The sequence below is a fragment of the Acomys russatus genome, chromosome 19 (assembly GCF_903995435.1).
Source record: "Acomys russatus chromosome 19, mAcoRus1.1, whole genome shotgun sequence".
NCBI classification, from domain to species: domain Eukaryota; kingdom Metazoa; phylum Chordata; class Mammalia; order Rodentia; family Muridae; genus Acomys; species Acomys russatus.
In genome coordinates, this window is record NC_067155.1 from 13,556,305 (window position 1) to 13,580,464 (window position 24,160).

The 24,160-nt window shown below is 52.2% G+C and overlaps 2 protein-coding genes across 2 annotated transcripts; one reads left to right on the plus strand and one right to left on the minus strand.

Moving 5' to 3' along the window:
* Positions 1-1,335: 1,335 nt before the first annotated feature.
* Positions 1,336-5,567, plus strand: Six5 (SIX homeobox 5). The gene is made up of 3 exons (XM_051162502.1): positions 1,336-2,126; positions 2,912-3,714; positions 3,829-5,567. The coding sequence occupies exons 1-3, from the start codon at positions 1,351-1,353 to the stop codon at positions 4,416-4,418; spliced, it is 2,169 nt and encodes a 722-aa protein (XP_051018459.1). The 5' UTR covers positions 1,336-1,350; the 3' UTR covers positions 4,419-5,567.
* A 90-nt stretch (positions 5,568-5,657) lies between these two features.
* Meiosin (meiosis initiator) lies at positions 5,658-14,183 on the minus strand. The gene is made up of 10 exons (XM_051162010.1): positions 13,976-14,183; positions 12,835-12,954; positions 11,897-12,133; positions 11,017-11,116; positions 9,718-9,848; positions 8,940-9,095; positions 8,570-8,622; positions 7,356-7,819; positions 6,663-6,752; positions 5,658-5,826 (listed from the first exon to the last, which is right to left on the minus strand). Exons 1-10 carry the CDS (start codon positions 14,118-14,120, stop codon positions 5,658-5,660), a joined length of 1,665 nt encoding a protein of 554 aa, XP_051017967.1. The 5' UTR covers positions 14,121-14,183.
* Between the last annotated feature and the right edge of the window lie 9,977 nt (positions 14,184-24,160).

Consider the following 24,160-nt stretch of genomic DNA (forward strand, 5'->3'; position numbering starts at 1 on the left):
CCGCGCCCGCCACCTGGCGGCCGGGGAGGGAGGAACAGGGGCCGCGCGCAGGAACCCGGTTCCTGCAGGACTGGCGGCTAGAAGGCTGCAGCTGCTGCCGGGGCGTCTGCCAACCACTTTTTACTCAGCCCAGACGTGGATGGGGAAACTGCGCGTCCCATCCGATTTCGCCTTTCACTCTCCCAACCATCGGTCACAAACCATAAACCCTTGCGCATGAACCCCTGGCTTCCGGGGGCGTCCCATTCCCGCAGTGACAGTCAGCGAGACCTCTGCCAGCTCTCATGGGAGCCTGTGCCTTCGAACAGGCCCACTCCTGGGGGCTGCTGCGACCCCTCCCTCACGTACACTTCCGTCGGAGCCACAGCTGCACACACACCCCCCAAAGGCAGTGTGGGTATTTATTGACCTTGTCCTCTGACTCACTGACAGACTCCGGGACCCACGTTTTGGATGCACTGAGACTCGACATTCCTCGGTATTTATTGTCTGTCCCCACCTACGACCCCCACCCCCCGACCCTGGCGAATAAATTACTTTCTGGTCTGACCTAAGCCCTGCGCAATATCTCTGTTGTGAGAAGGAAGCCGCCCCGAAGGCCAACGAAGAGCCCAGCAAGACAACCAATGGCTTGACCCGGAGCTAGCGGGACGCAAGGAGCACGAATCAGACTGGAGGGCGGGGCTTAGGCATCCAGCCAGTGGGAGAGGAGCACTGAGCCACCAGAGACACCGCCTCTCCCACTCCCGCCCAGCTGTGACCCAGCTGTGCTACTCAAGCTTGGAAAAGTAGGGGGTTGGGCCGGCAGCACGGCCATCATCCTCTCACTGCGCCTGCGCAAGCCACGCGCATCCGCTCCTACCGCCGAAGCTCCAGAAAAGTTGCCGCAAACTTTCTAGTGCGTTTCCCCCGCCCCTCCTCCCAGCTCGAGCCACCCCTCCCAGCAGGGCCGGGAATTCCGAGGGGCGGAGCGCGGCGCGGAGATGGGGAGAGAGGGGGCCTTCAAGGGACCCGGGAGATCGAAGCGGCTTCGCGCCCTTAACCCTCCTGGACTGCCTATTACTTTCTCCGTTGCTCTGATGGGGAAACTGAGGCCCTGAGTCAGAGGCACACGCAGGGGGAGGCCGAAAGCGCGGCCAGAGGTGGAGGGAAAACAAAGAGTCCCGACAGCCGGGGAGGGGGGCGGACACACAGGGACAGGGACAGACCCAAGTGCAGAGCTGGGTCTAGTCTTCGGGCCGGGAGGGGGCCAGAAGACAGGGGGAGGCGAGGAGGACTAGGCGGGAGAGGGGGCTGGGGAAGCCCGCGGGAGGCGGCAGAGGAGGGAGGAACTTCCCAAAGTTGCCAAACATGGCTACCTCGCCTGCCGAGCCGAGCGCGGGGCAGGCGGCCGGGGGCGAGGCGGCGGCGGCGACCGAGGAGGAGGAGGAGGAAGCGCGCCAGCTTCTGCAGACTCTGCAGGCAGCCGAGGGGGAGGCGGCGGCGGCCGGGGCGGGCGAGGCGGCGGCGGAGTCTGGGACGCGGAGCGGCCCGGGGTCTCCCCCCGAGACCGCGGCCGAGGCGCCCACGGGCCTCCGCTTCTCGCCGGAGCAGGTGGCGTGTGTGTGCGAGGCGCTGCTCCAGGCGGGCCACGCCGGCCGCCTGAGCCGCTTCCTGGGCGCGCTGCCCCCGGCTGAGCGCCTACGTGGCAGCGACCCGGTGCTGCGCGCGCGGGCCCTAGTGGCCTTCCAGCGGGGTGAATACGCCGAGCTCTACCGGCTCCTCGAGAGCCGCCCTTTCCCCGCCGCCCACCACGCCTTCCTGCAGGACCTCTACCTGCGCGCACGCTACCACGAGGCCGAGCGGGCCCGCGGCCGTGCGCTGGGCGCGGTGGACAAATACCGCCTGCGCAAGAAGTTCCCTCTGCCCAAGACCATCTGGGACGGCGAGGAGACGGTCTACTGCTTCAAGGAGCGCTCGCGCGCGGCGCTCAAGGCCTGCTACCGCGGCAACCGCTATCCCACGCCGGACGAGAAGCGCCGCCTGGCCACGCTCACGGGCCTCTCGCTTACACAGGTCAGCAACTGGTTCAAGAACCGGCGACAGCGCGACCGTACGGGCACCGGCGGCGGAGCGCCCTGCAAAAGGTGAGAGGACCGGCCCCCTTTCCTGGGTGCCCGCTGGACCCTGCGCGAGTGTGACCCTTCACATCCCTCGGCGTCGGCGACTGCACGGGCTGTGCGTGGGTTGACCAGGCACACCCTGGGTTCTCAGGGCATCACTGCCTCACGGGCAGAGATTCGTGCCGCCGCTTCCAAGTTGGGACTACAGTGGGGGGGGGGTGGGGGGGCAGAGAAAAGTGGGGGATCCCCGGAGGGGCGGTAGTAAGAGGGAGTGGGCCTTTGTCTAAGTTACCCCCGGTAGGGGCCGGTTTTCAGGGTCTCTGGAGCCTGGCCCCTGGGTGACTATTACACCCACCCCCACGCCCCCCTCCAGCCCAAACAGCGTGGTCTGTCGCCTGTCTTTGTTGTGAAACGTGAACCTTCTGCGGCTCCGGTTTCCCTGTAACCCAAGCCCTTCCCCTCCCACCCCAGCGCCCAGGCCGCTAGCTCCGGTCTCTGACGCCCGAGGGGGAAGACTGGAGTAAAGGCTGCAGGCTCGCTGTGCAGCCACGCGCCTGCCGTCCCCGGGGACTTGAGGCAGCCTGGGTGCTGGGCTGCAGGCCAAGGTGACAGGACAGCTTCCCTCTAGCTTAGCTTTCCTGTGGCGCCGTCAGCCCCGGCAAGGCCGGTGAGCGCCCTGGGGGTCCTGAGCGCCCTGGGGGTCCGTGCGGGTTCTTTGAAGGGCTCTAAAGTTAACCAGGGCTTGGTTTGCCTCTGCCCCTAGGGCGGTGAAGCCTTCAGGCCTATGATTTAACCCTTTTTCCTGCCAGCGAGTCCGATGGGAACCCCACTACTGAGGATGAGTCCAGCCGAAGTCCAGAGGACCTGGAGAGGAGTGTGGCCCCTGTGGCTGCTGAGGCCCCCACCCAGAGTTCCATCTTCTTGGCGGGGGCCACCCCTCCTGCTACATGCCCCGCCTCCTCCTCTATCCTAGTCAATGGGAGCTTCCTGACAGCCAGCAGCCCCCCAGCAGTGCTCCTCAATGGCAGCCCTGTCATCATCAACAGCTTGGCCCTAGGAGAGGCCTCCAGCCTGGGGCCCCTGCTACTCACAGGAGGAGGGGGTGCTCCTCCACCACAGCCCAGCCCCCAGGGGGCCAACGAAGCCAAGACTTCCCTGGTCCTGGACCCTCAGACAGGAGAAGTTCGTCTGGAGGAGGCTCAGGCTGAGGCCCCTGAGACTAAAGGGGCCCAGGCGGCTGCTCCTGGGGCTGGTGGAGAGGAAATCCCAGGAACCCTGCCCCAAGTAGTCCCAGGCCCCCCACCTGCCTCCACCTTCCCTCTGACCCCTGGAGCTGTGCCCACGGTGGCTGCTCCTCAGGTTGTACCACTCTCCCCCTCCTCTGGGTACCCAACAGGCCTGAGCCCCACCTCCCCCCTGCTGAACTTGCCCCAGGTGGTGCCCACCTCCCAAGTGGTGACCCTGCCTCAGGCTGTGGGGCCACTCCAGTTGTTGGCAGCTGGGCCAGGCAGCCCAGTGAAGGTGGCAGCTACCGCAGGGCCTGCCAATGTGCACCTGATAAACTCGGGTGTGGGAGTGACTGCACTGCAGCTTCCCTCGGCCACTACCCCAGGTACCCCTCCTGCTTTCTTGGGGCCCGAGTGGGCTTGGGGAGCAGGTGTCTTGCCCCTGGCACATCTCTTGCCTACGGCCCAGCGTTCTTCCACTCCATCTCTTTTCTCCACAGGAAACTTCCTCCTGGCCAACCCTGTGTCTGGCAGCCCCATTGTCACTGGGGTAGCTGTGCAGCAGGGCAAGATCATCCTCACCGCCACCTTTCCCACCAGCATGCTCGTCTCCCAGGTCCTACCACCTGCCCCCAGCCTAGCCCTGCCCCTGAAGCAAGAGCCAGCCATCACAGTGCCCGAAGGGGCCCTCCCAGTGGCTCCCAGCCCCGCCCTCCCAGAGGGTCACACTCTGGGGCCAATCTGTACTCAGCCACTGCCACCAGCTCCCGCTGTCACCTCTACCACCAGCCTGCCTTTCTCCCCGGACTCCTCTGGCCTGCTGCCCAGTTTCCCAGGACCCCTGCCTGAGGGTCTGATGTTGTCACCTGCAGCTGTGCCAGTCTGGCCAGCGGGGCTGGAACTGAGCACAGGGGTAGAGGGGCTGGGGACACAGGCCACCCACACTGTGCTGAGGCTGCCAGACCCTGAGCCCCAAGGGCTGCTCCTGGGAGCCACAGCAGGGACTGAGGTTGATGAGGGGCTAGAAGCTGAAGCCAAGGTCCTGACCCAGCTGCAGTCAGTGCCTGTGGAGGAGCCCTTGGAACTGTGACTGTCTGGACTTAACCGCCTTTCCTGACAATGGTGCTCAAGGTGCTAGGCCAGAAGGAGGAGCCCTCAGCAAAGTGGCTGCAGGCCCCACACTACAGCCCTCCACTCTGGATGAGCCAGAGGGGCCACAACAGTCAGGGCACTGCCTCTCCTGATGGGAGATCTCTTGTTACAGTCCTCTCCTTGTTCTGCCTGCCCCATGTGTGGGGGCTCTAGGGGTCCTGACTTGGGCTTTGTTCTTCTCTACCTGGTACTAGTGTAAGGAAGGCCCTGATTGGCTGATTTCCAGCTGGCACCCTACCATAACACTATTAATAGCCCCATGGATACCCAGTGTTCCCAGAGCTTCCTGAGATCCCAGGGGGCCTCAGAGACAACCCTTGCTGCTGAGGAGGGTCTGATGGGTGCACAGGCCCCTCCCCTGCGTCCCTGGACTTGAGCCCCAGGATCCAGCCCCAGACCAAAGACTTCCCTGTCCCCTGGGGCAACCCTGGCCCCTTTGTCTAGTTTGTATTGTAAAATTTTATTTTTCTAGGACATGTTATGCCTCTATTTCAATTAAAGTCAACTTAACAGACAACAGAACCATAGGGGTAAGGGTTACCTGCAGAACAACTGGCCCCAAAGAGAACCAGAGGTAAAGCCCAGCCTGTGGCTGTGGCTGCTTTTTTTGTTTGGGTTCTTTTTGAGATGGGGTCATGTGCTCTATAGCCTGGACCGGTCTCAAATCCTGTCTTCCTGAATGCTGGAATTGCAAACATGGGTCACCACATCCCAAGGCTGGATTTCTGGTGGAAGGGTTGACTTCAGACCTGTAAGCTCTGGAGGGCTTTCAAAGTGCAACAGCAAAGGCTTCTGGATTTGATATCTGGAAAGCCCATCCATGCCCAAGGGTCCTGGACACAGCATCCCTTCTCCCCCTGCTGGTAAAAGGTTCCACTTCATTTTAAGACAATATATAGAGCAGGGAAGGATGCGGTGAGCACCAACAGGGTGGAATTCATGGGATTTTGGGCACAGAGGGAAGCTCTGCATTTCATCTAGGGTTCCCACCCTATAAGAATAGAGGTGGGAAAGGCTGGAGGGAGGGGCTGTACACAAGCCAGAGCACAGAGCCTCTGATGGCTGGTGGTGGATGACTGGGCAGGGCCCACAGCACTGGATGCTGAGGCCCAGGGGAAGCAATGTCAGAGGATCTGGAAGCTAAGCAGACGGTGGAGCCCAGCAGAGGGTACCCCCCTCAATGGCAGTGAGGGGTGGGCAGCGACGTCAAGCCCAAAGACACTTGGGCCTTCTCAGCCAGCAGCTGGTAGAAGGGCTTAGGGGTCTCCCCGTCGTCGTCCTCACTGCTGGAGCTCTCCCGCTTCACAATGCGGTTGTGCTGGCGGCTGAACCTGCGTGCCTTAGTGCTGGGGACAGATGGAGGTTCCTCATGGTTGGCTCTAGGTTCCCCCACTAGGATCCTCTGTCCCCAGTAGTGACCAAACCTGGGCTTTAGGGAGCCAGAACTAACTCTCCTCACGGGGGCCAGCCTCAGTGTGGGCTTTTGAGTGCCGATGTCTAGATTGGACCCTGCCAGGTGCTTTCACAGAGATGTGAGGGGTTGGGCTAGTTTGGAAATGAGCAATGGTCAGGCCTCAAGGCCGATGGAGGGGACAGATCTGGGGAAGGATGACTAAGACAAAAGCTACAAGAGACTAAGGGACAGGGAGGTCACCGAGAAGCTCTGTGTGACAAGCAGACCAGCAGAGCTCACTCTTCCCAGCTGCAGATGGCACTCTACCTGTCACCTCCCAAGTCATCAGACTTGTAAGAACACTTGCTCTGGGCCATGAGTTTGAGTCACCAGTGCCCACATAAAGATCTGTGCCTGGCTGTGTGTTCCTGTGTCCGAGCACTAGCAGCAGAGACAGGCGGATCCCAAGAGCTGGCTGTCCAGTCATCTGGCTGTAAAGGCCACTTCCTCATTCAGTGGGAGGCCTTGCCTCAAGGCAATGAGGCAAACAGCAAGAGAAAGACACCTGATGTCCTGTTCGGGCCTCTGCATGCACGTGCATGTGTGCACATACCACACACGTGTGTGCATGCACCACACATATACAAAGAAAAAGGAATTTGTGTTTCACAAGGCCTTACTTAGCCCAGTGAGGCCCCAACCTGTCAGCAAAGCCATGAGGCTGAGGGAGGGCAAGGGTCACAGGTGAGGGCCCATGGTCTCCCGGGCCTTCTAGAAGGTACTCCTCACCAGTATGGTCTCCTCTCCTCCAGAGTCATGCCTCGCCATAGTTGAGCCAGCTCCTTGGTGGCAGCTGTGGATGCAGTCCCAGGACAGGCTCTGGTACAGGAAGGAGGAGGTCACAATGGCTACACCATGGTCCTTGGCCATCTTTCCTCTCCCACCAGCCCTCCAGTGCCCCCTTAAGCCCTCTAGAGTGAGATGCAAGGAAGAGACACACATGCCCCCCAAAATGTAAATGACCTGCAGCCATCAATTCACAGGCTCCCTCACACACAAACCCAATCTTCCAGTGAAGGCAACCAGCTCTTTGAGCTATTGTTGCTCGGCCAACAGTGACAGGTCCAGGACTGGCACCTGATAGAAGTCAACCCCAAGGACTTTTGGAGATGAAGCTTCTAAAGCATCTGGCAGGACCGAGCCTGAACCTCCTGAGGACAACCTGCCGCCGATGTGGCCTAGCACCCAAGGAGACGGCAACTCAGGGGAGAGGGAGAGGACTGATCAGCCAGAACCACCCCTCCTGAAGGCAGTTTTCTTGAAGGTAACAGAAGCCAATTTTCTTTTCTCTGATGGCTCAGGTTGGAGCTTGGGCCTGCTGCACGGAATGGGAAGGCACAGCAGTGGGGCCACATGGTCTTGGGCTGCACGTGGGGATGATAAGTCCTTTATACCTTTAAAAACCTGAGTACCCTCACCCACCGGATGTACTGCTTCCGGTTCATCCTGCAGAACATGATGAAGCCATTAACACACTTTTTCTTCACCTGGCCAGGGCAGGCTTTTTTGCTGTCCTTGGGCTTCACAGAGCCCTGGCTTGCCTGGATCTTCTTGATCTTCTTGCCAGCTACCAGCAGGCCAGAAGCCCTTGGGGCTGGTGTCCATGTGTAGTCTTTGTCCTCATCACTGGAGGTCTGCAAGCCCTCAGGGTTAGCCTGCTGCAGAACAAAAAGCTGATCCAGGGAAAAGCCCCCTCCTCTCCCTGGGCAGGTGGCCACCCCTCTCACCTCCTCCTGTCCCCACAGGGACTCCATGTCTGTGGACTGTGAACTGGAGCTGCTATTGGACAGCACATTCATGGTATCACTCAGCGACAGGTAGCAGTGGTCCAGTGAGACTGAGGACTGGAAGTTAGGCAGACCTGTGCTGTCCTCAGAGGGTACAACCTGAACCTGATGAAGACGAAGACACTGACTACAAGATACAAAGAACTGTAGAAACAGCTCAGGTTAGACTCTCTCACCTGTCTCCACACGCCTGGAAACTCAGGAACCTTGACTTCAATGTCCCAAGCAGGGGCCTCATGGCATCAACTCATACATGAGAAAACTGGACTAGAATGAGGACACAGGGTGCCCCCTCCCACCTGTGCAGCCTTAGCAGCCTTAGCGCTAGCCCAGCTGACTGGTTCTCCCCACTTCCTGCTCCCTCATGTAGCTGGGCTGGAGGCAAAAGCAAAGCTGGAGGACACCAGTGGAGTATGTCTTCATGAGCTCCAGGCACTATGGTGTGACTACTTGCTATGGGTAAACTGCATGCTCACAGAATTGAGACTTATTGGGCCAGATAAATTGGTACACTCCTGCAATCCAAGCTCTCTGAAGTTTGAGGCAGGAAGGTTGAGAGTTTGAGGTCAGCCTGGGCTCCAAGAGACCCTGTGTCAAACACACAGACACATGAAACACACACATACACAAGCATTGAGGCTCCGCCGTGAGTGGTAAGCCACTGAAGGTGAGAGAACTTCCTTGTTCCCACCCTGCTTGGGGAGTAGCTGTGCCGTGGGAAGGCCTTTTCCAGGCCCTCATGGGCAGCAGTGAGCTCAAAGATGGGCAGTTAGGACAGAGGTGATAACTCTGGGAAGGATGGAGGTGTGGGGTGCAGTGAGAGACACAAGCCAAGAAAATGGAGCCTACCTTCTCTGGGGACCTTTCCAGTTCAGAGGTAGCAGGTGAAGACTCCAAGAGACCTGTGAGTAGAGCGCTAGCAGGAGTAGGCCTTTCCCACAACACCCATGACTAGTCCCAAATCCTTCCCTCTACTTTCTCCCGTTTGGGATTTCCTAGTTGTATCCAAGTCTCACTCATAGGCCAGCTGAGGGCACAGTGACAGCATTGTGGAGCCTGTCCCTCACTATATGGTGTAGTAGCCCCTATGTTATGAGGAGCTGTAGGCCCCTCAAGGTCCTCTGAGCATCCATTGGGCTCAGCTCAGGCCCAGGTACTTGGTGGGTTGGCATCCCCATGTTTTATGAGTGACGAAGCTCCTCCCACTCTGGTAGCCCACCTTCAGTCAGAAAATAGGTGCCATCTTCCAGGACATGATCTGGCAGGATTTTGCTTGGGGAGCTGAAGAGGGAAGAGCTAAGTCCTAAGACCTCACTCAGGTAGTTCGTCACATGCCAGGTATTGGTCTGAGAAGACTTCAAGGCCAGTGGGCTCCCTGCAAAGGATCATGTCACTGAGGCATGTGGTCCACCCCCAATGCAGTGGCGGGCACTGAAGAGATGGCGTCTGACATTAGGAAAAGGAGACTGCCATTCAAGTGGTATAGGATTAAGAGGCACATTGCTAGAGGCTGGAGAGATGACTCAATGGATTAGAGCACTGCCTGTTCTTCCAGAGGTCCTGAGTTCAATGCCCAGCAACCACATAGTGACTCACAACCATCTATACTGGAATCTGATGCCCTTGTCTGGCCTGCAGGTGTATATGCAGATAGAGGACTCATACATTAAAAAAAAAAAAAAAAAAAAAAAGCAAAAGCACATTGCCTGGTAATACATCAACAAAAAGGAAAAATCATTGCAGTGTGCCAGAGTCAGCAGATTGACTATTGTGAGCCAAAGCTCTGTGTTTAAAAGGTTCCGTAGTGGCTGGCTCATGGAAAAAGCATGGATTGATTAGCAATGTCTAGAATAGCAACCAGGAGCAGAGTGATGCTAGGCATAGTATGTTTTCATCCTTGTGCTTAGCAGATCCCCAGCTTTCTTCCTACATTTCCTGCCATAGAGATCCTCTGGTTCAGAAGGCTCAAAGCCTACAAGGAGAGGAGTTGTAATCACCATTTGGGCTGTCCTCTGAGGTCCACACAGGCAGCCAGGGGTCAATGTCTGGGGCTTCTTTGTCTGCCTCACCGGAAGTGCATAAGAATAGCTTCTGCCTGCAAGTGTTGGGATGGGAGAAGACACAAACCCTGAACTAAGCTTACATGGCCAACTGTATGTAACCCCAGGGAACTCAATTAGCTGGTCTTCTACCCACAAGGAGCTTCAAGTTGTGTGGAAAATGAGCTGGTAAGCAGACACTGATAACAGAGGGGATCCTGTGGGGGAGCGTTCCACAAAAGGCAAGAGGGCAAGTATGAGAGAGTAGTTTCCCAGATAAATCAGAGAGGCAGATGCTCCAAGTAGACGGAGCAGGGTAGCAGGCTCAGAGCAGGTAGTGTAGGGTCTTGGAGGATGGTCTGACATGTTTTGATGCCTATTAATAAAAAGCCATCACACCTGGGCAGGGCAAATGAGATAGGCATGGCTAAGGTTCCTGAGCTTGGAGACAGAGAGAATCCTTGGAAGAGGAAAGACGGGAGAAGAGGGGAGGAGAAGAAGGGGGTGTTCATGGGCTAGATGGAAGAGAAGCACATGGCTGGTGTGGATTGAGGATTTGGCCCAGATGAAGAACATTAGCAAGCCGGGCAGTGGTGGTGCACGCCTTTAATCCCAGCACTCGGGAGGCAGAGGCAGGTGGATCGCTGAGTTCGAGGACAGCCTGGTCTACAAAGGGAGTCCAGGACAGGCAAGGCTACACAAAGAGACCCTGTCTCGAAAAAGAAAACAAAACAAAAACCAAAACATTAGCAAGTATTTGGGATTATGGATGAGATCTATGGGAACCACTATGGGAAGTAGTTTAGAGGATTGATGTCTGCCCTGCTCCAGGTTAACTAAGGCTATTTTAAAACATAACAAGTGAAAATACTGCTGTAATAAATATGGGCCTAATAAACATTATTAGACATACTGGTAAATCAACAACAACCATAGGGGACATTTGGAAAACATGGGCTGCTCAGTGGAAGGTCCTGGCAAGAGCAAGAAAGGGTTGCCATGGTGACCCTGAGTCACTTCCTCCAGTGCCAGGGAAGAGGCATTCAAGCCCCACTGATCCAGTCAAAGTCTGTATTAGACAAGCACTCAGTGGATGAGGACAGGCTGGGAGGGAGGGAGAGGCAAGCAGGTGACAATTGCCAGTCTGGAAGGTAGGAAGCCAGGCCTTCCTGGGAGCCTGCAGCAGCCAGCACACAGCTGGGCCCAGAGCGCCATTCAGGAAGCCATCTCTCACACTGTACTCTGAGGTGTCCTTACCTGAGATAGGGCTGTGCCCTGGTGAGGAGGTAGGACTTCTGAATCTGGCCCTCATCCTTGACATCAAGCTCTCCATCCTGGGCTCCTACAGCGTGATCGTCTGAAGAAGGGGGTGTCAGAGTAAGGTGACCATGCCTGTGCATGGGCCACATTCCAGGGCACCAAGACAGGGGGAATGAGAGGGACCAGCCTCTGCCACTAGCCTTCCTCCTCCACAGAACCTTAGGCTCTGGTGCCCGGGTGAAGCTAGAGTGCCTGAGTCCCTCAACATCGATTCACACCTCTGTCAGAAACGCCAGAAGACCAGATCCCTAACATGGGATAGCAATGATGGCACACAGGTCAGACTGGCCCTGTCGCCCTCCCTGTAGTCTTTTACTGATGAGACCGATGGGTAAGCACAGTCACTGCCATCTGAAATGGCATGTCTAGCCCCAAGACATACAGCTAGCAGGAAGGTGATGCCTCCTCTGGGACCAGGGCACTCTAGCACCCCACCAAGTCTGGGCAGCCCTGGAAATTGGAGAATTCCATCACGGGACTGAGAATTTGGTCACTACTGTTTCACAAGCACCAACAGGTCATGGCCTGGCCCAGAGGGCACCCATGATGGAGAAGAGGGACTGGGCGCTCAGAGAAGCTCAGCAGGCATATGCTGCCCCATGCCCAGACTTGGGACTTGACACTTACACACAAGAATGACCTTGATCTTGTCCCTCCCTTCCAGAGCCTAACATAAGAGAGGAAAGCTGTGAATGAAGCCCCAGGACTGCAGAGGCAGCGTCACCCCATTCACTGAGGTATGCCTTGTGGCTAGGTTTGGGTTAGAGTAAGAGCACAAAGTAAAAAAACTGAGTTCCTGCTTAGGAAAGGCGCTAACCTGTGATGTCATAGGCAACAATGTTCTGAGCCAAGTCCAGGAACACCAGCTGGCCCTCTTGTCCATCACCTCCAGACAGGGACTGTGCAGTTGTGGGGTGGGTACTAGGGCTGAGGTCTCTTGGATAGGTGGCACCTTCCACATTTTCTTCCTTTAGGCCTGGGCATATGTTGACTACATATTCAGACTGGTCCAGAGATAGAGAGTGGTGAGGCTTACTGGGCCAGACTGGGGGCTCTGAGGGAATAGAGACAGGAGTCAGGGGCCATGGTGTAGGCATGGGATACCTCAGCCTCTGGCTCAGGTAGGGAACTCTTGTGCTCTGGGCTGGCACATTCCAGAGCACTGCTTGTCCTGGCACTCTCCAGCAGCCCAGATGTGCCCAGCTCTTTGCATAGAGTTGCTGAGCCAACTGTGTACATAACCAAGCTCTCACAGCATGATGCATAGCTGGTGTGACAGCCCCCACCAGGCACACACTCAGGAAGCATCTAAGCACCTCAAATAATTGCAACGTACAGTTGTGACTACAGCAGCGATAGGTAGGCTATACCTCTATTTCTCAGGCATGGGCACTGAGGTCCTCAAGAGGCTGGGGAGCAAAGGTGTAGTGAGCCAAGACTCTCTGCGGGCTCCACACTTGGATCTTTCTACCACCCCTGCCTCCCCTGTGCCCTAGCTCAAGAACAACAAATGAAGACAGTTACATCCCCCTGGGGCCTGACATAAGCACTGCTGGGCAGTGTCTGCTCAGACTTTTCTGTAACCTTGAGAGGGATTGGACCAGTGCCTGTCCCAAAGAGGAAGAAACAAAAACCTAGGAAGGCCTGGGAGTAAACGCAGGTACAGACTGGCGGGGCCTGGCCCAGTGTGTCCCTGGAGAAGAAGCCTAGTCAGTGCCAGCAGTTCCCTGTACCTCTTTCACAGACCACATGTACCTGAAGCTAGGGTAAACTTCTGAAGTTCTGAACCGGTGCCCCAAAGGTGTGACTTCTGAGAGCTGGAGGGGGTGGAGTGTCTCAGCAGGGTCTGGCCAGCAGATGGGTTCCCACCCAGCCCTGTGAGTGGAGAAGGCACAGGTCAGAGCCCATTCCTGGTCTTGCACATCCTTCTCCTCCCAGACATGGCTTTCCAAGCCTGGGTGGGAAGGTTTTCAGGCAGACTCTACAAACAAGGAAACTAAGGTCTATTGCTGTACAGGCAAGACTCAAAGAGCAGGCAGTACTTAGGAGGCTGAGGCAGATGGGTTACTGCAAGTTTAAGGCTAGTCTGGGCTATATAGTAAGACTCTGCCTCAAAAATACAAATGAATGAATGAATGAATGAATATAAGGAAAAAAACAGAAAAAAAGCAAATTAATCTTTACGATGTTCCCTGGTTGAACCTTTTAATGCTACTTTCTACCCCTCTGTTCTTCCCTGCAGACCTCACCGGTCTGCTCCAGTCTCTGTGTCCCCGGCCTTTCTTCCTGAGTGTTCACACTGGTCACTGTACAGTGCTGGGTAGCTGTGTGCTGCAGCCACCATGTTGTTCTGTGTTGGCAATCTGATTCCCATGACACACATAGGAGGGAAGTGCTGGTGGGGTTTCGATGTACAGGTTACAGGCCTGAAGCCCTGAGAGGCTGGGGATCAACCCTGTCAGTGTCGCATCAGTTCCAGTCACATCTGCTGTTTGTCCCTAAACACCCCACGTTTTCTCACACCCACATGTTCTTGGTCAGAGTGGTGCTGCAGTCTGGCATGGTTCCCTTGTGCTGCCCTTGAAGGCCAAGCTCTCAGGCTTCCTCCTCCAAACTCCAAAGCACAGGCTTTGTGTTGTGTTTTGTGTCGCTGGAACTGGAACTTGCTCTGTAGTTAGGCTGCACTGGAACTCACTGTGTAGCCTCTGCTGGCCTTGAACTCCTGCCCAGTCTCTGAATGCTGGAGTAACAGGTGTGAGCCAGCACATCTGGCTCTCCTACGGCACCTTGCATATCTCTCTGATGTAGTCACGTTTGCCAGGAAAGGGAAGATAGCCTATTGGTTTACCTGACAGGCAGGAAAATGTGGTATAGGGACATGAGTGGAACTGCTTACCCACAAATCCACCTTTGCCATTGCCGATGTGGAGCTTGAGCAAGGCCCTGACCACATCAATGCTTCTCTGGAGGTACTGGATGTAGTGCAGGACACGCAGCAGGATCTCTTTCTGTACAGACACAGGGTTGAGAGCTGAGCACATTGCCCTCCTGTCACCCCAGCTCCTCAGGAGGCAGAGGCAGCAGGATCCTGAGCCAGAAGCCAGCCTAGGATACATACTGTAAGACCCAACTGCACAAGGGTCAGGGCCCAGGACAGCGTGAGGCTCCTGGGGAAGAGACAGGAAGTACCTCACCCTCCTCCCCACACACACCAGCAATGCCTCAGCTGCCAGAGCTCCACCTATCCTGATGTTTAGCTCTCAGCTTGTCCTAAAGAGCCGGCTGAAGACTGAGGCTGATTTTTTTGTTTGTTTTTTTTGAGACAGGGTTTCTCTGTGTGTGTCCCTGGCTGTCCTAGACTCACTTTGTAGACCAGGCTGGCCTTGAACTCAGATCCACCTGCCTCTGCCTCCCGAGTGCTGGGATTAAAGGCATGCGCCACCACGCCTGGCCCTCTGAGGCTGAATATTAATGGATCTTGCAGACCTAAGGAGGCAGAGCTGGAATCTGACCAGGGTAGCCTGCCTCCTGGACCCAGTTACTGGCATACACTGCTCAGCTTCTGACTTTTTGCTGGCTAATTCCATGTCTGGCCCTCCTTCTCCCCACAAGCCCCCTCAGCTGCATGCTCCTCTGAACTTCAGCATGGCCACCTGCTCTGGGGACTATGTGGTCCAGGCTGGGTTAGCTCCCATATCCCAGCACTCTGAAACACCCTGGACTTTCTTCCCTCTCCACATTAGCCACACTGCCTTCTGTTATCTGTTGCTGTGTTGTTCTCTCCCTTTGGCCTTGAGCTAGTTGAGACAAGACTTTAGCTAACTCATTTCTGTATTCCAAAGTCAGAGATTGGGGAGGTGGCTCTGCCAGGGGCTATTAAAGAAACAGATTTCTCACAGCACTCAACAGGGTGCTCCTAGCCAGCGGGCAAACATCATCTACCCCACCATTACTACTCAATACCTCATGAGCGGAGAGACAAAGCTAAAACCAGGACAGGCAATGTGCCTTCTTGGACACATGGTCCAGCGAGGACAACAGACCCTAAATAACTCAAAAATCATTCCAAATTATCAGCCAGGCGTTCTAGAGCCACCTGTAATCTCATTCTCAGGTAGGCGACACAGGAGGATTGTAAATTTCAGGACAATACAGACTACATAGCAAGACCCCAGAGAGAGAGAGAGAGAGAGAGAGAGAGAGAGAGAGAGAGAGAGAGAGAGACTGAGAGAATACCTCTTGACACCCCCACCCCTTAAAGCTTAGTCAATGTTTAAACGAGATTGCCTTTAAAGGGGCCTCAAGGGATTGAAAGAGAAGAGAGCTGTCAGCGGACCACTGAGCAGGTGTCCTTCTTAAGACTGGATGTCTAATGCCAGGCTTGGAACGCAGTTACAGTGAAGTCTTTGTGGTTATGAAGAGACGTACACATATGTTCAATGAAAAGGTTGTTGGACTCCACCTCTGATTTCAAGATAGAAGGCTGTTTCTGATTTTTTGTTTCGTTTTTGAGAAAGGGCCTCACTATGTACCTCAGGCTGGCCTCTAACTGGTGATCCTCCTGCTTCAGCCTCCCAAGTGCTGGAGTGACACGAGCTCTGCACACATCTATAAGGCTCAGCCTTGGTGCTTTAGAAACATGGCTCAACTAGAGAGTGAGACCCCAGAGTCCATCATAGGTGATAGTAGGCCTTAAAACTGTCACAGCAGAGATCCATCCAACAAGTATCTGTTGAACACTGCCGTGGCTGAAGGCACAGGCCTCCGGAATGATGTATTCTCCTCAATCTTACTCTCTGCCCAATCCCCTTCCCTTCCCTCTTCCCCTTGGGTATTTTTGGACAATCTATTTCTGTAGGAATTTCTTCTTTTTTTCATTGGCTTTTGTGTTGTTTTTGAACTGAGTCTCACTACATAGCTCTAGCTGTCTATGTTTCAAAGTGAGAGGAAAAAAAAAAAAAAAAAAACGGCAGGCCTGTGAGGTAGCCTACAGGGGAAAGGCACCTGCCACCAAGCCTGGCATCCTGAGTTCAATCCCTCAAGCCCACATGAGAGAACTGACTCCCTCATATTGTCCTGACTCCCACAATTGTGTCATGACATTTTCACCAAATAAATAATTTAAAACTTTCGTTTTTAAGGAAGGAGATATATTTACAATATTCAGCATTTGGGGGTTGATTTCAAGAATTCATAGTGGATTGGGAGCAACAGTTATCAGTCATCATTTGCTCTAGGCTGTTCCTGTGGATGCTAGGGACAGAGTCATCCTTTGAAGCCCTTGCTTTTACAGAACTACCCATCCAAAGGGCATCAGAAATCAGGAAACAGGGCCAGCAAGACAGCTCAGTGGGTGAAGGTGCTTGTCACCGTGGCACACACACCACTCCCAGTAAATAACCAATTATATGTGTGTACATGTATATATAAACGTGTGTGTGTGTACACTTTTTTAAAATGAGGGAACAATCATGTGAGGAAGACTTTGGTGGTGGATGGAAAGGCTACAGGTTCATGCAGGACAGGAGGCAATCAATCAGTCAGGGTTACCACAACCACAACCTCAAACACAAGGAAGCCACCCCTAGTAGCTCCAATCAGAACACTGCATGGCCACTTGATCAGGTGGATGACTTCCTCTATTAAGCTGGACTGGCCCCAGAGTGTGGGCACTAACTAGGAAGCAAGACTATATGTGGATAGAAGCCAAGGGGAGTATAGAAGAGAGGAGGGATCCTGAGCACAGGAAAGAATGTGTTCTTTCCCATGTGGGATAGAAGTATGCTGAAGGGGCTGGTGAGATGGCTCAGCGAATAAAAGTTCTTGCTGTACAGGCCTGATCCCACTGTGGAGGACAGAAGTGACTCCTGGAAGTTGTCCTGTGACCTCCATAAACATGCCATTGCATGTGCACTCTCTCTTTCTCTCTCTCACACACACACATTAATAATTATTTTTAGGCCAGGCGGTGGTGGCGCATGCCTTTAATCCCAGCACTTGGGAGACAGAGGCAGGCGGATCTCTACGAGTTCGAGGCCAGCCTGGTCTACAAAGTGAGTCCAAGACAGTGAAGACTACACAGAGAAAGCCTGCCTCTAAAAAAAAAAAAAAAAAAAAAAATTTTTTTTTTTTAAAGAAAGAAGTAGACCAAAACCAGGCCTGATAATACAGGCTTGTAATCCTAGCCACTCAGGATATAGAGGCAAAATGGTTCCAAGTTTAGGCCAGCCAAGACCACAGAGTGAGCTCAAAGCCAACTTGGCAGCTTAGTGAGACTGTGTTTCAGAAGTAAGTATAGTTCAGTGAGGAGGACTTATCTAGTAAGCACAAGGCCTGGGTTCAATTCCCAGGACCACAAGTAAATTAAACCAATAGACGGATTGGGTATTATAGCTGCTCTTTGCTACTTTGTGGGTTATTTTCCCCACCCTTTATTCCTCTTGCTTTATCCCCTATCACTAGATAGGAGAAAAACAAGGATAGAGGGGAGAGAGGAAAATCCCTAAATCTAATTTCTTTCCTTTTGTTTCTTCTTTGACCACAGCCAGTAACAAACTGCAACCAACCTCCCTAAATGGCCAACCACCAAGCCCACCTTTCAGGGCCCTCCCATTTCTGTACCCTCTGAAAAACTCCCAGGATTCCAAATGCCACACAATCACAGAAACTATCTGCAGCTGGAAAAACCATGCTTTTGCTAGAGCACGAGGCAAATCATAGTCAGCTGCTGTGGACAGTCCAAAGTAGCACCACATCCCTACATCGGGGCTTAAAATGAAAACACATTCTTCTAATATTTCTGTTTTAAAAAAAAAACCTCAAAATTCCAGAATTCTTTAAAATGTCACTAAAGGGTATGGCTCAGTGGTAGAACCTTTGCAAAACATGTCTGAAGTCTTTTGTATCTTAAAAAAAGGGGGAGGGAGCTAGAGCTAGAAAGCTGGGTCATCAGTTAAAAGCTCTAGCTGCTCTTACAGAGAGCTGCAATGGGAGTTATGAAAACATGTTTCTGTTTAATCCTAAGTATGGCGTTTTAGTTTGGGCTTTAGTATGTCCACAGTTGATAACTGCCCCCTGCGGGGCGTGGTCTTTGCCAGCTGGTAATGCCGGCCTCATGCAGCACGGAGAGGAGCAAGGTCTAGGACTCTGAGGAATACAAGAGCCTAGAAAGAGAACAGTGGCGTGTGGCAGTTTGGAGACCAGAGATGGACAGTGTGGTGGATGGAGAGAAATGTTTCAATGTAGCTGCTCAGTGGAGACTGCTTGATTTGTTTGCTGTTGATAGAGATTGGTATTGCCCCAAAAGAACCCATAGGCCCTAAACAGCCAGGAGAAGTGAAGGGGTCTCTGTTGCTCTCCCCATTAACCTTCTTTCTCATACCTAGGGTTAAGGGGTTGGTGGAAGGGAAGTAGAGGCTTCAATAGCCCCAATAAAATAGAGTTTAAAAAAGAGTATCCACAGGAGAACCCAGCTTCTATTCCCAGCACCATAGGGCACTTCACAATGACTTGGAACTCCAGTTCCAGATCCAACATCCTCTTCTATTACATAGTCATACATGTAGGGGAAACATTCATGTGTATAAAAACTTAAAAAGAGCTGGACAGTGGTAGCGCGTGTCTTTACTCCCAGCATTTGTGAGGCAGAGGCAGGTGGATCTCTGAGTCTGAGACCAGCCTGGTCTACAAAGTGAGGTCCAGGCCAGTCAGGGCTACACAGAGAAAACCTGTCTAGAAAAAACAAAAATAAATAAATAAATAAATAAGAATAAATAAATTTTGGGGGTTGGCGAGATGGCTCAATGGTTAAGAGCACTGTTTGCTTTTCCAGAGGGCCTGAGTTCAATACCCAGCTACCACAGGGTGGCTCACAACCATCTATAATATGATCTAATAATGCCCTCTTCTGGCATGCAGGCACATATGCAGGCAGATCACTCTGTACATAATAAATAAATAAATAAATATTTTAAAGTAAATTTCTTTTTAATTTTTTTAAAAAAAGATTTATTTATTATGTATACAGTATGCATTAGATCACATTATAGATGGTTGTGAGCCACCATGTGGTTGCTGGGAATTGAACTCATGACCTCTGGAAGAGTAGTCAGTGCTCTTAACCGCTGAGCCATCTCTCCAGCTCTCTTTTTAATTTATGTTTGTTTGTTTGTTTGTTTGTTTAAGAGCAGTCTCTCTATTATGTAGCCAGGCCTAGATAATCCCAAAGGAGGTGGACTCCTCATCAGTTATAAAACGCTAGACTCATTCCTTGAGGGCAGGAACTGTGTCCTTCTCTTCCCTGGTTCCCAGGACCCTATGACAGCACCTATATACAGCAAATATGCAAATGCTTGAGGACATAGAAAAATTCCCCCATTGTGGCACCCCAGTTCCAAAGGCAGCCACTTCCTAGTCCTATGCCTGAGAATAGGCTGCCTTATATGGAAGGGCACTTTACAGATGTCACTGGTCAGGGTCCTGGAGATGGAGAGACTGCTTGAGGTTATCCACGAGCCTGACACAATCATGATGATCTTTGTAAGAGGGAAGCAGGAGAGCCAAAGGTGAAGACCATAGGAGAGCAGAGCAGGAGAGGAGACCTGATGAGAACCTGTTGATGGTTTGCAAGGAGTGTGAGGCCTTTCAAAGTTGCCAAAGGAAAACATATTGTACTATTCAGAGAGAGAGAGAGAGAGAGAGAGAGAGAGAGAGAAGATGTGTGTGTGTGTGCATCTGTCTCTCTGAACCCAGGACCTTATGTGTCCAAGGCAAGTGCTCTACCACTGAGCTACCATCCCAGTCCTCTGTTTATGTTTGTAGTTTGAAATGGCCTCAGAAGTTCTCTATGCTGTTTTGAATTCACTCTGGCCCAGGCAGGCCTGGCACTTGCAGTTCTCCTGCCTCAGCCTCCCAGGTGCTACAATACAAGGCACGTAACTAATACTAGGCCACAGTTTTTATCTTCCCTTTGTGCTCCCACCCCCAAGGATGAAATCTAGAGCCTTGCACATGCCAGGAAAGAGCTCTGTTGCTAAACTACATGCCAGAACACTGTTCTGTTTTGCAGCATTCCTTAGGAGCAGGAGTTATCCTTCCTTTTTTTTAAAAACAACTGAGAAACCGGGGCTGAAAGAGACCCAGGACTGTCTCGGGTAGCAGGTATGAGGCTGGAGGGCTCCGGCTCTGCTGTGTAACCTCTGCCTCTACTTTTTTCACTCCCTATTCCCTTTGCCTCTTTCTGTGTATGTGCATGTTCACGTGGGTGCTGGTGTGCACATACATGTAGAGGTCAGAGGGCAGCTTCAGCGGCATTCCCCAGGGGCTGTCCACTGTGGGCTTGTTTTTGTTTTGCTTTTGAAATAGAGTCTCTCAATGTGACCTAAGCTCACTGGCTAATTAGAGTAGATTAGCTAACCAAAACAAGCATGCAGACACTAAGACAGCTCAAGACACGTAGTTTTCTATGGGCTCAGGGACTGGAGCTCAGGTCCTCACGCTTTCATGTCAACTACTGCCTGAACCGTTTCCAGCCCCAGCCCCACCTCTTATCCCGAAAGAATCCCACAGCATGTGGGGTATAGTTCATTGCTAAAGCACTTGCTGACCTTGGGTGAAGAAATGGCTTCTAAAAACAGAGAACCCCACCACCACCACCACCACCAATGTGGTCATGGACTCCTAGAAATTCCTGTTCAGAGCATGACCACCCATTTCCTATCCACCACTGAGAGGGCCTTGTGTCGAATTCCCAGGAGAGGCCCCCACTTACTGCTCTGACACCTGCCTCCTCCTTGGCCCCCATACCTTGGTCTGCTTCTTGTTTCTGCTCTTCACAGTTACAGGGATCAGCAAAGCCAGCTCTCGAAGCTTGTTGGTGTGGTTTTTCCTATCCTTCCTGTTTGGGGATGAGAGCCCATTTTGGTTAAGACAATCAAAATTAAGCTTTGTTTGGAGACAAGATGATCATACTGCCTCAGCCTCTCAAGCGCTAAGATTACAGGCATGAGCCACCACATTTAGGCTTAAATGTTTGCTGCCTGCCCCAAACCTTCAGTCTCATGCCAAGACTGTGCTCTATCCTCATTCTTGGACACCCAACACAGAGTCTCAGGCATCATCAGAACTTATTCTCCTTTATCCCTTGGGCCAATGGGTCCCCAAATCTTGTCCATCTTCTACCCCTTTCCCACTTTTGTTAAGCCCCTAAACCTTGCATGGCTATCTTCACATTCTCACAAGGCTCCCAGCCTCTGATCTGGTCTCCTTCATCCATATTGTCTGAGGCAGCAAGAGTTTTTTTTGAAACATAAATCTGACCTTGATTCTCCTTTGTTTCACACCTTCAAGGTCATGCCATTGCTGTGAAACAATTTGGGGTTTTGTTTGTTTTTGTTTAGAGATATCATCTTGCTATGTAGTGTAATGGAAGTTTTAGCTTCTTTGTACACTCAGTTATGCTATGTAAATATGTTTTTGTTTTAATCTCAAGTGTTGGATTTTAGTTTGGGCTTTAGTATGTCCAACAGCTGATAATTGCCTCCTTCAGGGCATGTCTTTGCCAGCTGGTAAGGACTTAGGTGGTCTAGGACTCTGAGTGAGATAAATAGGAGAGCCTAGAGAGAGGAAGTGTGGCATGTAACAGTTTGGAGGCCAGAGAAGGATGGTGTGGTGGCTTGAAGATAAAGAGAAACGTTTCATTGCAGCAGCTTGGAAGAGTTGCTGAGTTTCCTGTTGACAGAGACTGGCACTGCCCCCAAAGAACGCATTGACCCTAAATGGCTGGAGAAGCAAAGAGGCCTGTGCCCTCTCTCCCCACTAACCTTCTTACATTTTCCCAGGGTTAAGGGGTTGGTAGAAGGGAGGCAGAAGCTTCAATACCTCAAATAAAATAGTTTTTAAAACTAGCATTGGGGCTGGAGAAATGGCCCAGTGAGAACATTGGATGCTCTTCCAGAGGTCCTCAGTTCAATTCCCAGTAACCAACCACATGGTGGCTCATAGCATCTATAATGGGATTCAATACTCTCTTCTGGCATGCAGGCTCTATTTGCAGATAGAGCACTCATATACATAAAAATAAATAAAGAAATCTTTTTTAAAAAGACAATATAGCTAAATGTGGTGGTGCTCGCCTTAATCCCAGTCTGGGGAGCCCAGCCTGGTCAACAAAGCAAGTCCAAGACAGCCAAGGCTACTCAAAGAAACCCTGTCTTAAACACAAACAAACAAACAAACAACAAAAACCAAGCATCAAAATGTAGCCTAGGAGGGACTCAAACCCAGCAATCCTCCTGCTTCAGTCCCAAGTATTGGGATTAGAAGTGTGCACCACAACACCTGGGAGGGCCAAGTTAAAAACCCTCCCTTTTCTAGCCCAACTAGCCAAGCTGGTCCTAGCATTCCTTTGGCTCTTTCACACTAACTGACTTTTACTGCACAGAGTGGGTGTGCTCGATGCCCCTGTAGTCCGTCCCTGTGTCCTTAGCACAAGCACTGGCCCCTGGTATTCTGGAAATTCAGTGTGTGCTTGCTAGAGGTCTCAGTTAGGGGCATGAAAGGAGTTGGCTTGCGACAACTTCCAGGGCCTAATTCCTGAATGCATAATTTATGAGATACCCACACACTAGTTTATGAGATACCACACAGCTCCTCCACTCCCCCACTAGGTGGGGCCATAAGGACAATGACTTCCTCTCCCAAATTATACACCACCCCACTATTCGCAGGGTTCCTATGGGTGCCTAGCACCTGCATTGCCACCAGTTCTTCATGCCTTCCTCAGGGCCTTCAGTTGCAAGTTCTTGTACCCCGCTACCCCAAATGACTGTACCCCGTCCACACCAAAACCACCCTTCTGACATAGGGTTAGCTTAGCTCCAATGGTAGCGATGCCCTGACATCTCTTCTCCAAGCCTGGTGCTGAGCCTCACATGGAGGGGAAGTTTCTCTAGTCCCAGCCTGTGAGGAGATGGGTTCTGTGTGGGAGACATACTCATCTTCCTAACCAAATTTCTAGAGGAATCTTTCTGGGCTTGGGGTGTGAGTCAGTGGTCCTAGAATTCACTAGTGAGAAGTAGGCATGGTGGCAGCCTGTTATCTCAGCACTTAGAAGGTGGTGGCAGGGGGATCAGAAATTGAGAGTTATCTTAAATTACACAGTGATTCTGAGGCTAGTTGAGCTACATGAGACCCTGTCTCAAAAAACAACAACAAAAAAAACAAAACAAAACAACAACAAAAAAAAAAAAACAAAAACAAAAACCTCAGCCCCCTACTCCAAAGAAAAACAAAAAACTAAAGAATTCAGCAGTGAGAGGCTAGGGTGTGGCTCAGTAGAGTATTTGCCTAGCCTGCCCCAGGTACTGGATTCCATTCCAAACATTGAAGGAAAAAGAAAAATGAAAAAGAAAAACAAAAGGAACAAAAATTGGGGGTGGCACAGCTGGGAGTGGTGACACGCGCCTTTAATCCCAGCACTAAAAGAGACAGAGGCAGGCGGATCTCTAACTTCACTAAGGCCAGCCTGGTCTTCAAAGGGAGTCCAGGACAGCCAAGGCTACACAGAGAAACCCTGTCTCAAAAAACACAACAACAAAAAACCAACCAACCAACCAACCAACCAACCAACCAACCAACCAAAACCAACAACTGGGGGTGGGGGTGGGAGACAAACAAGGGCCTGAAATTGATCACTGTGTGAAGACACTTGTGGACAAGCCTGATGACCTGAGTCACATTTCTGGAACCTTCATGGTAGAAAGAACTGACTCCTGCAAGCATATAATGCCATATCCCCCGCCCCATCCCTTGGCATAGAATAATTAAGTAGCTGTTGAAAATACCTTTCTCATCCATTCATTCAGCAATTAATTACCAAGCATCTACTGTGTGGCGGGACTTGTGAGGGACAAGAGCACAAAGGTATATGCAGCTGAGGGTATAGTTGTAGAAAAGGTCTTCAACTACACTGTTGCACAAACAAACATAAAACAGCAACTAGGACCAGATGAGTTATGTAATGTTTGAGGGGGACACTACAAATAAAATGAGGGGTCACTTGCTTAATAATTAAAACTTCAAG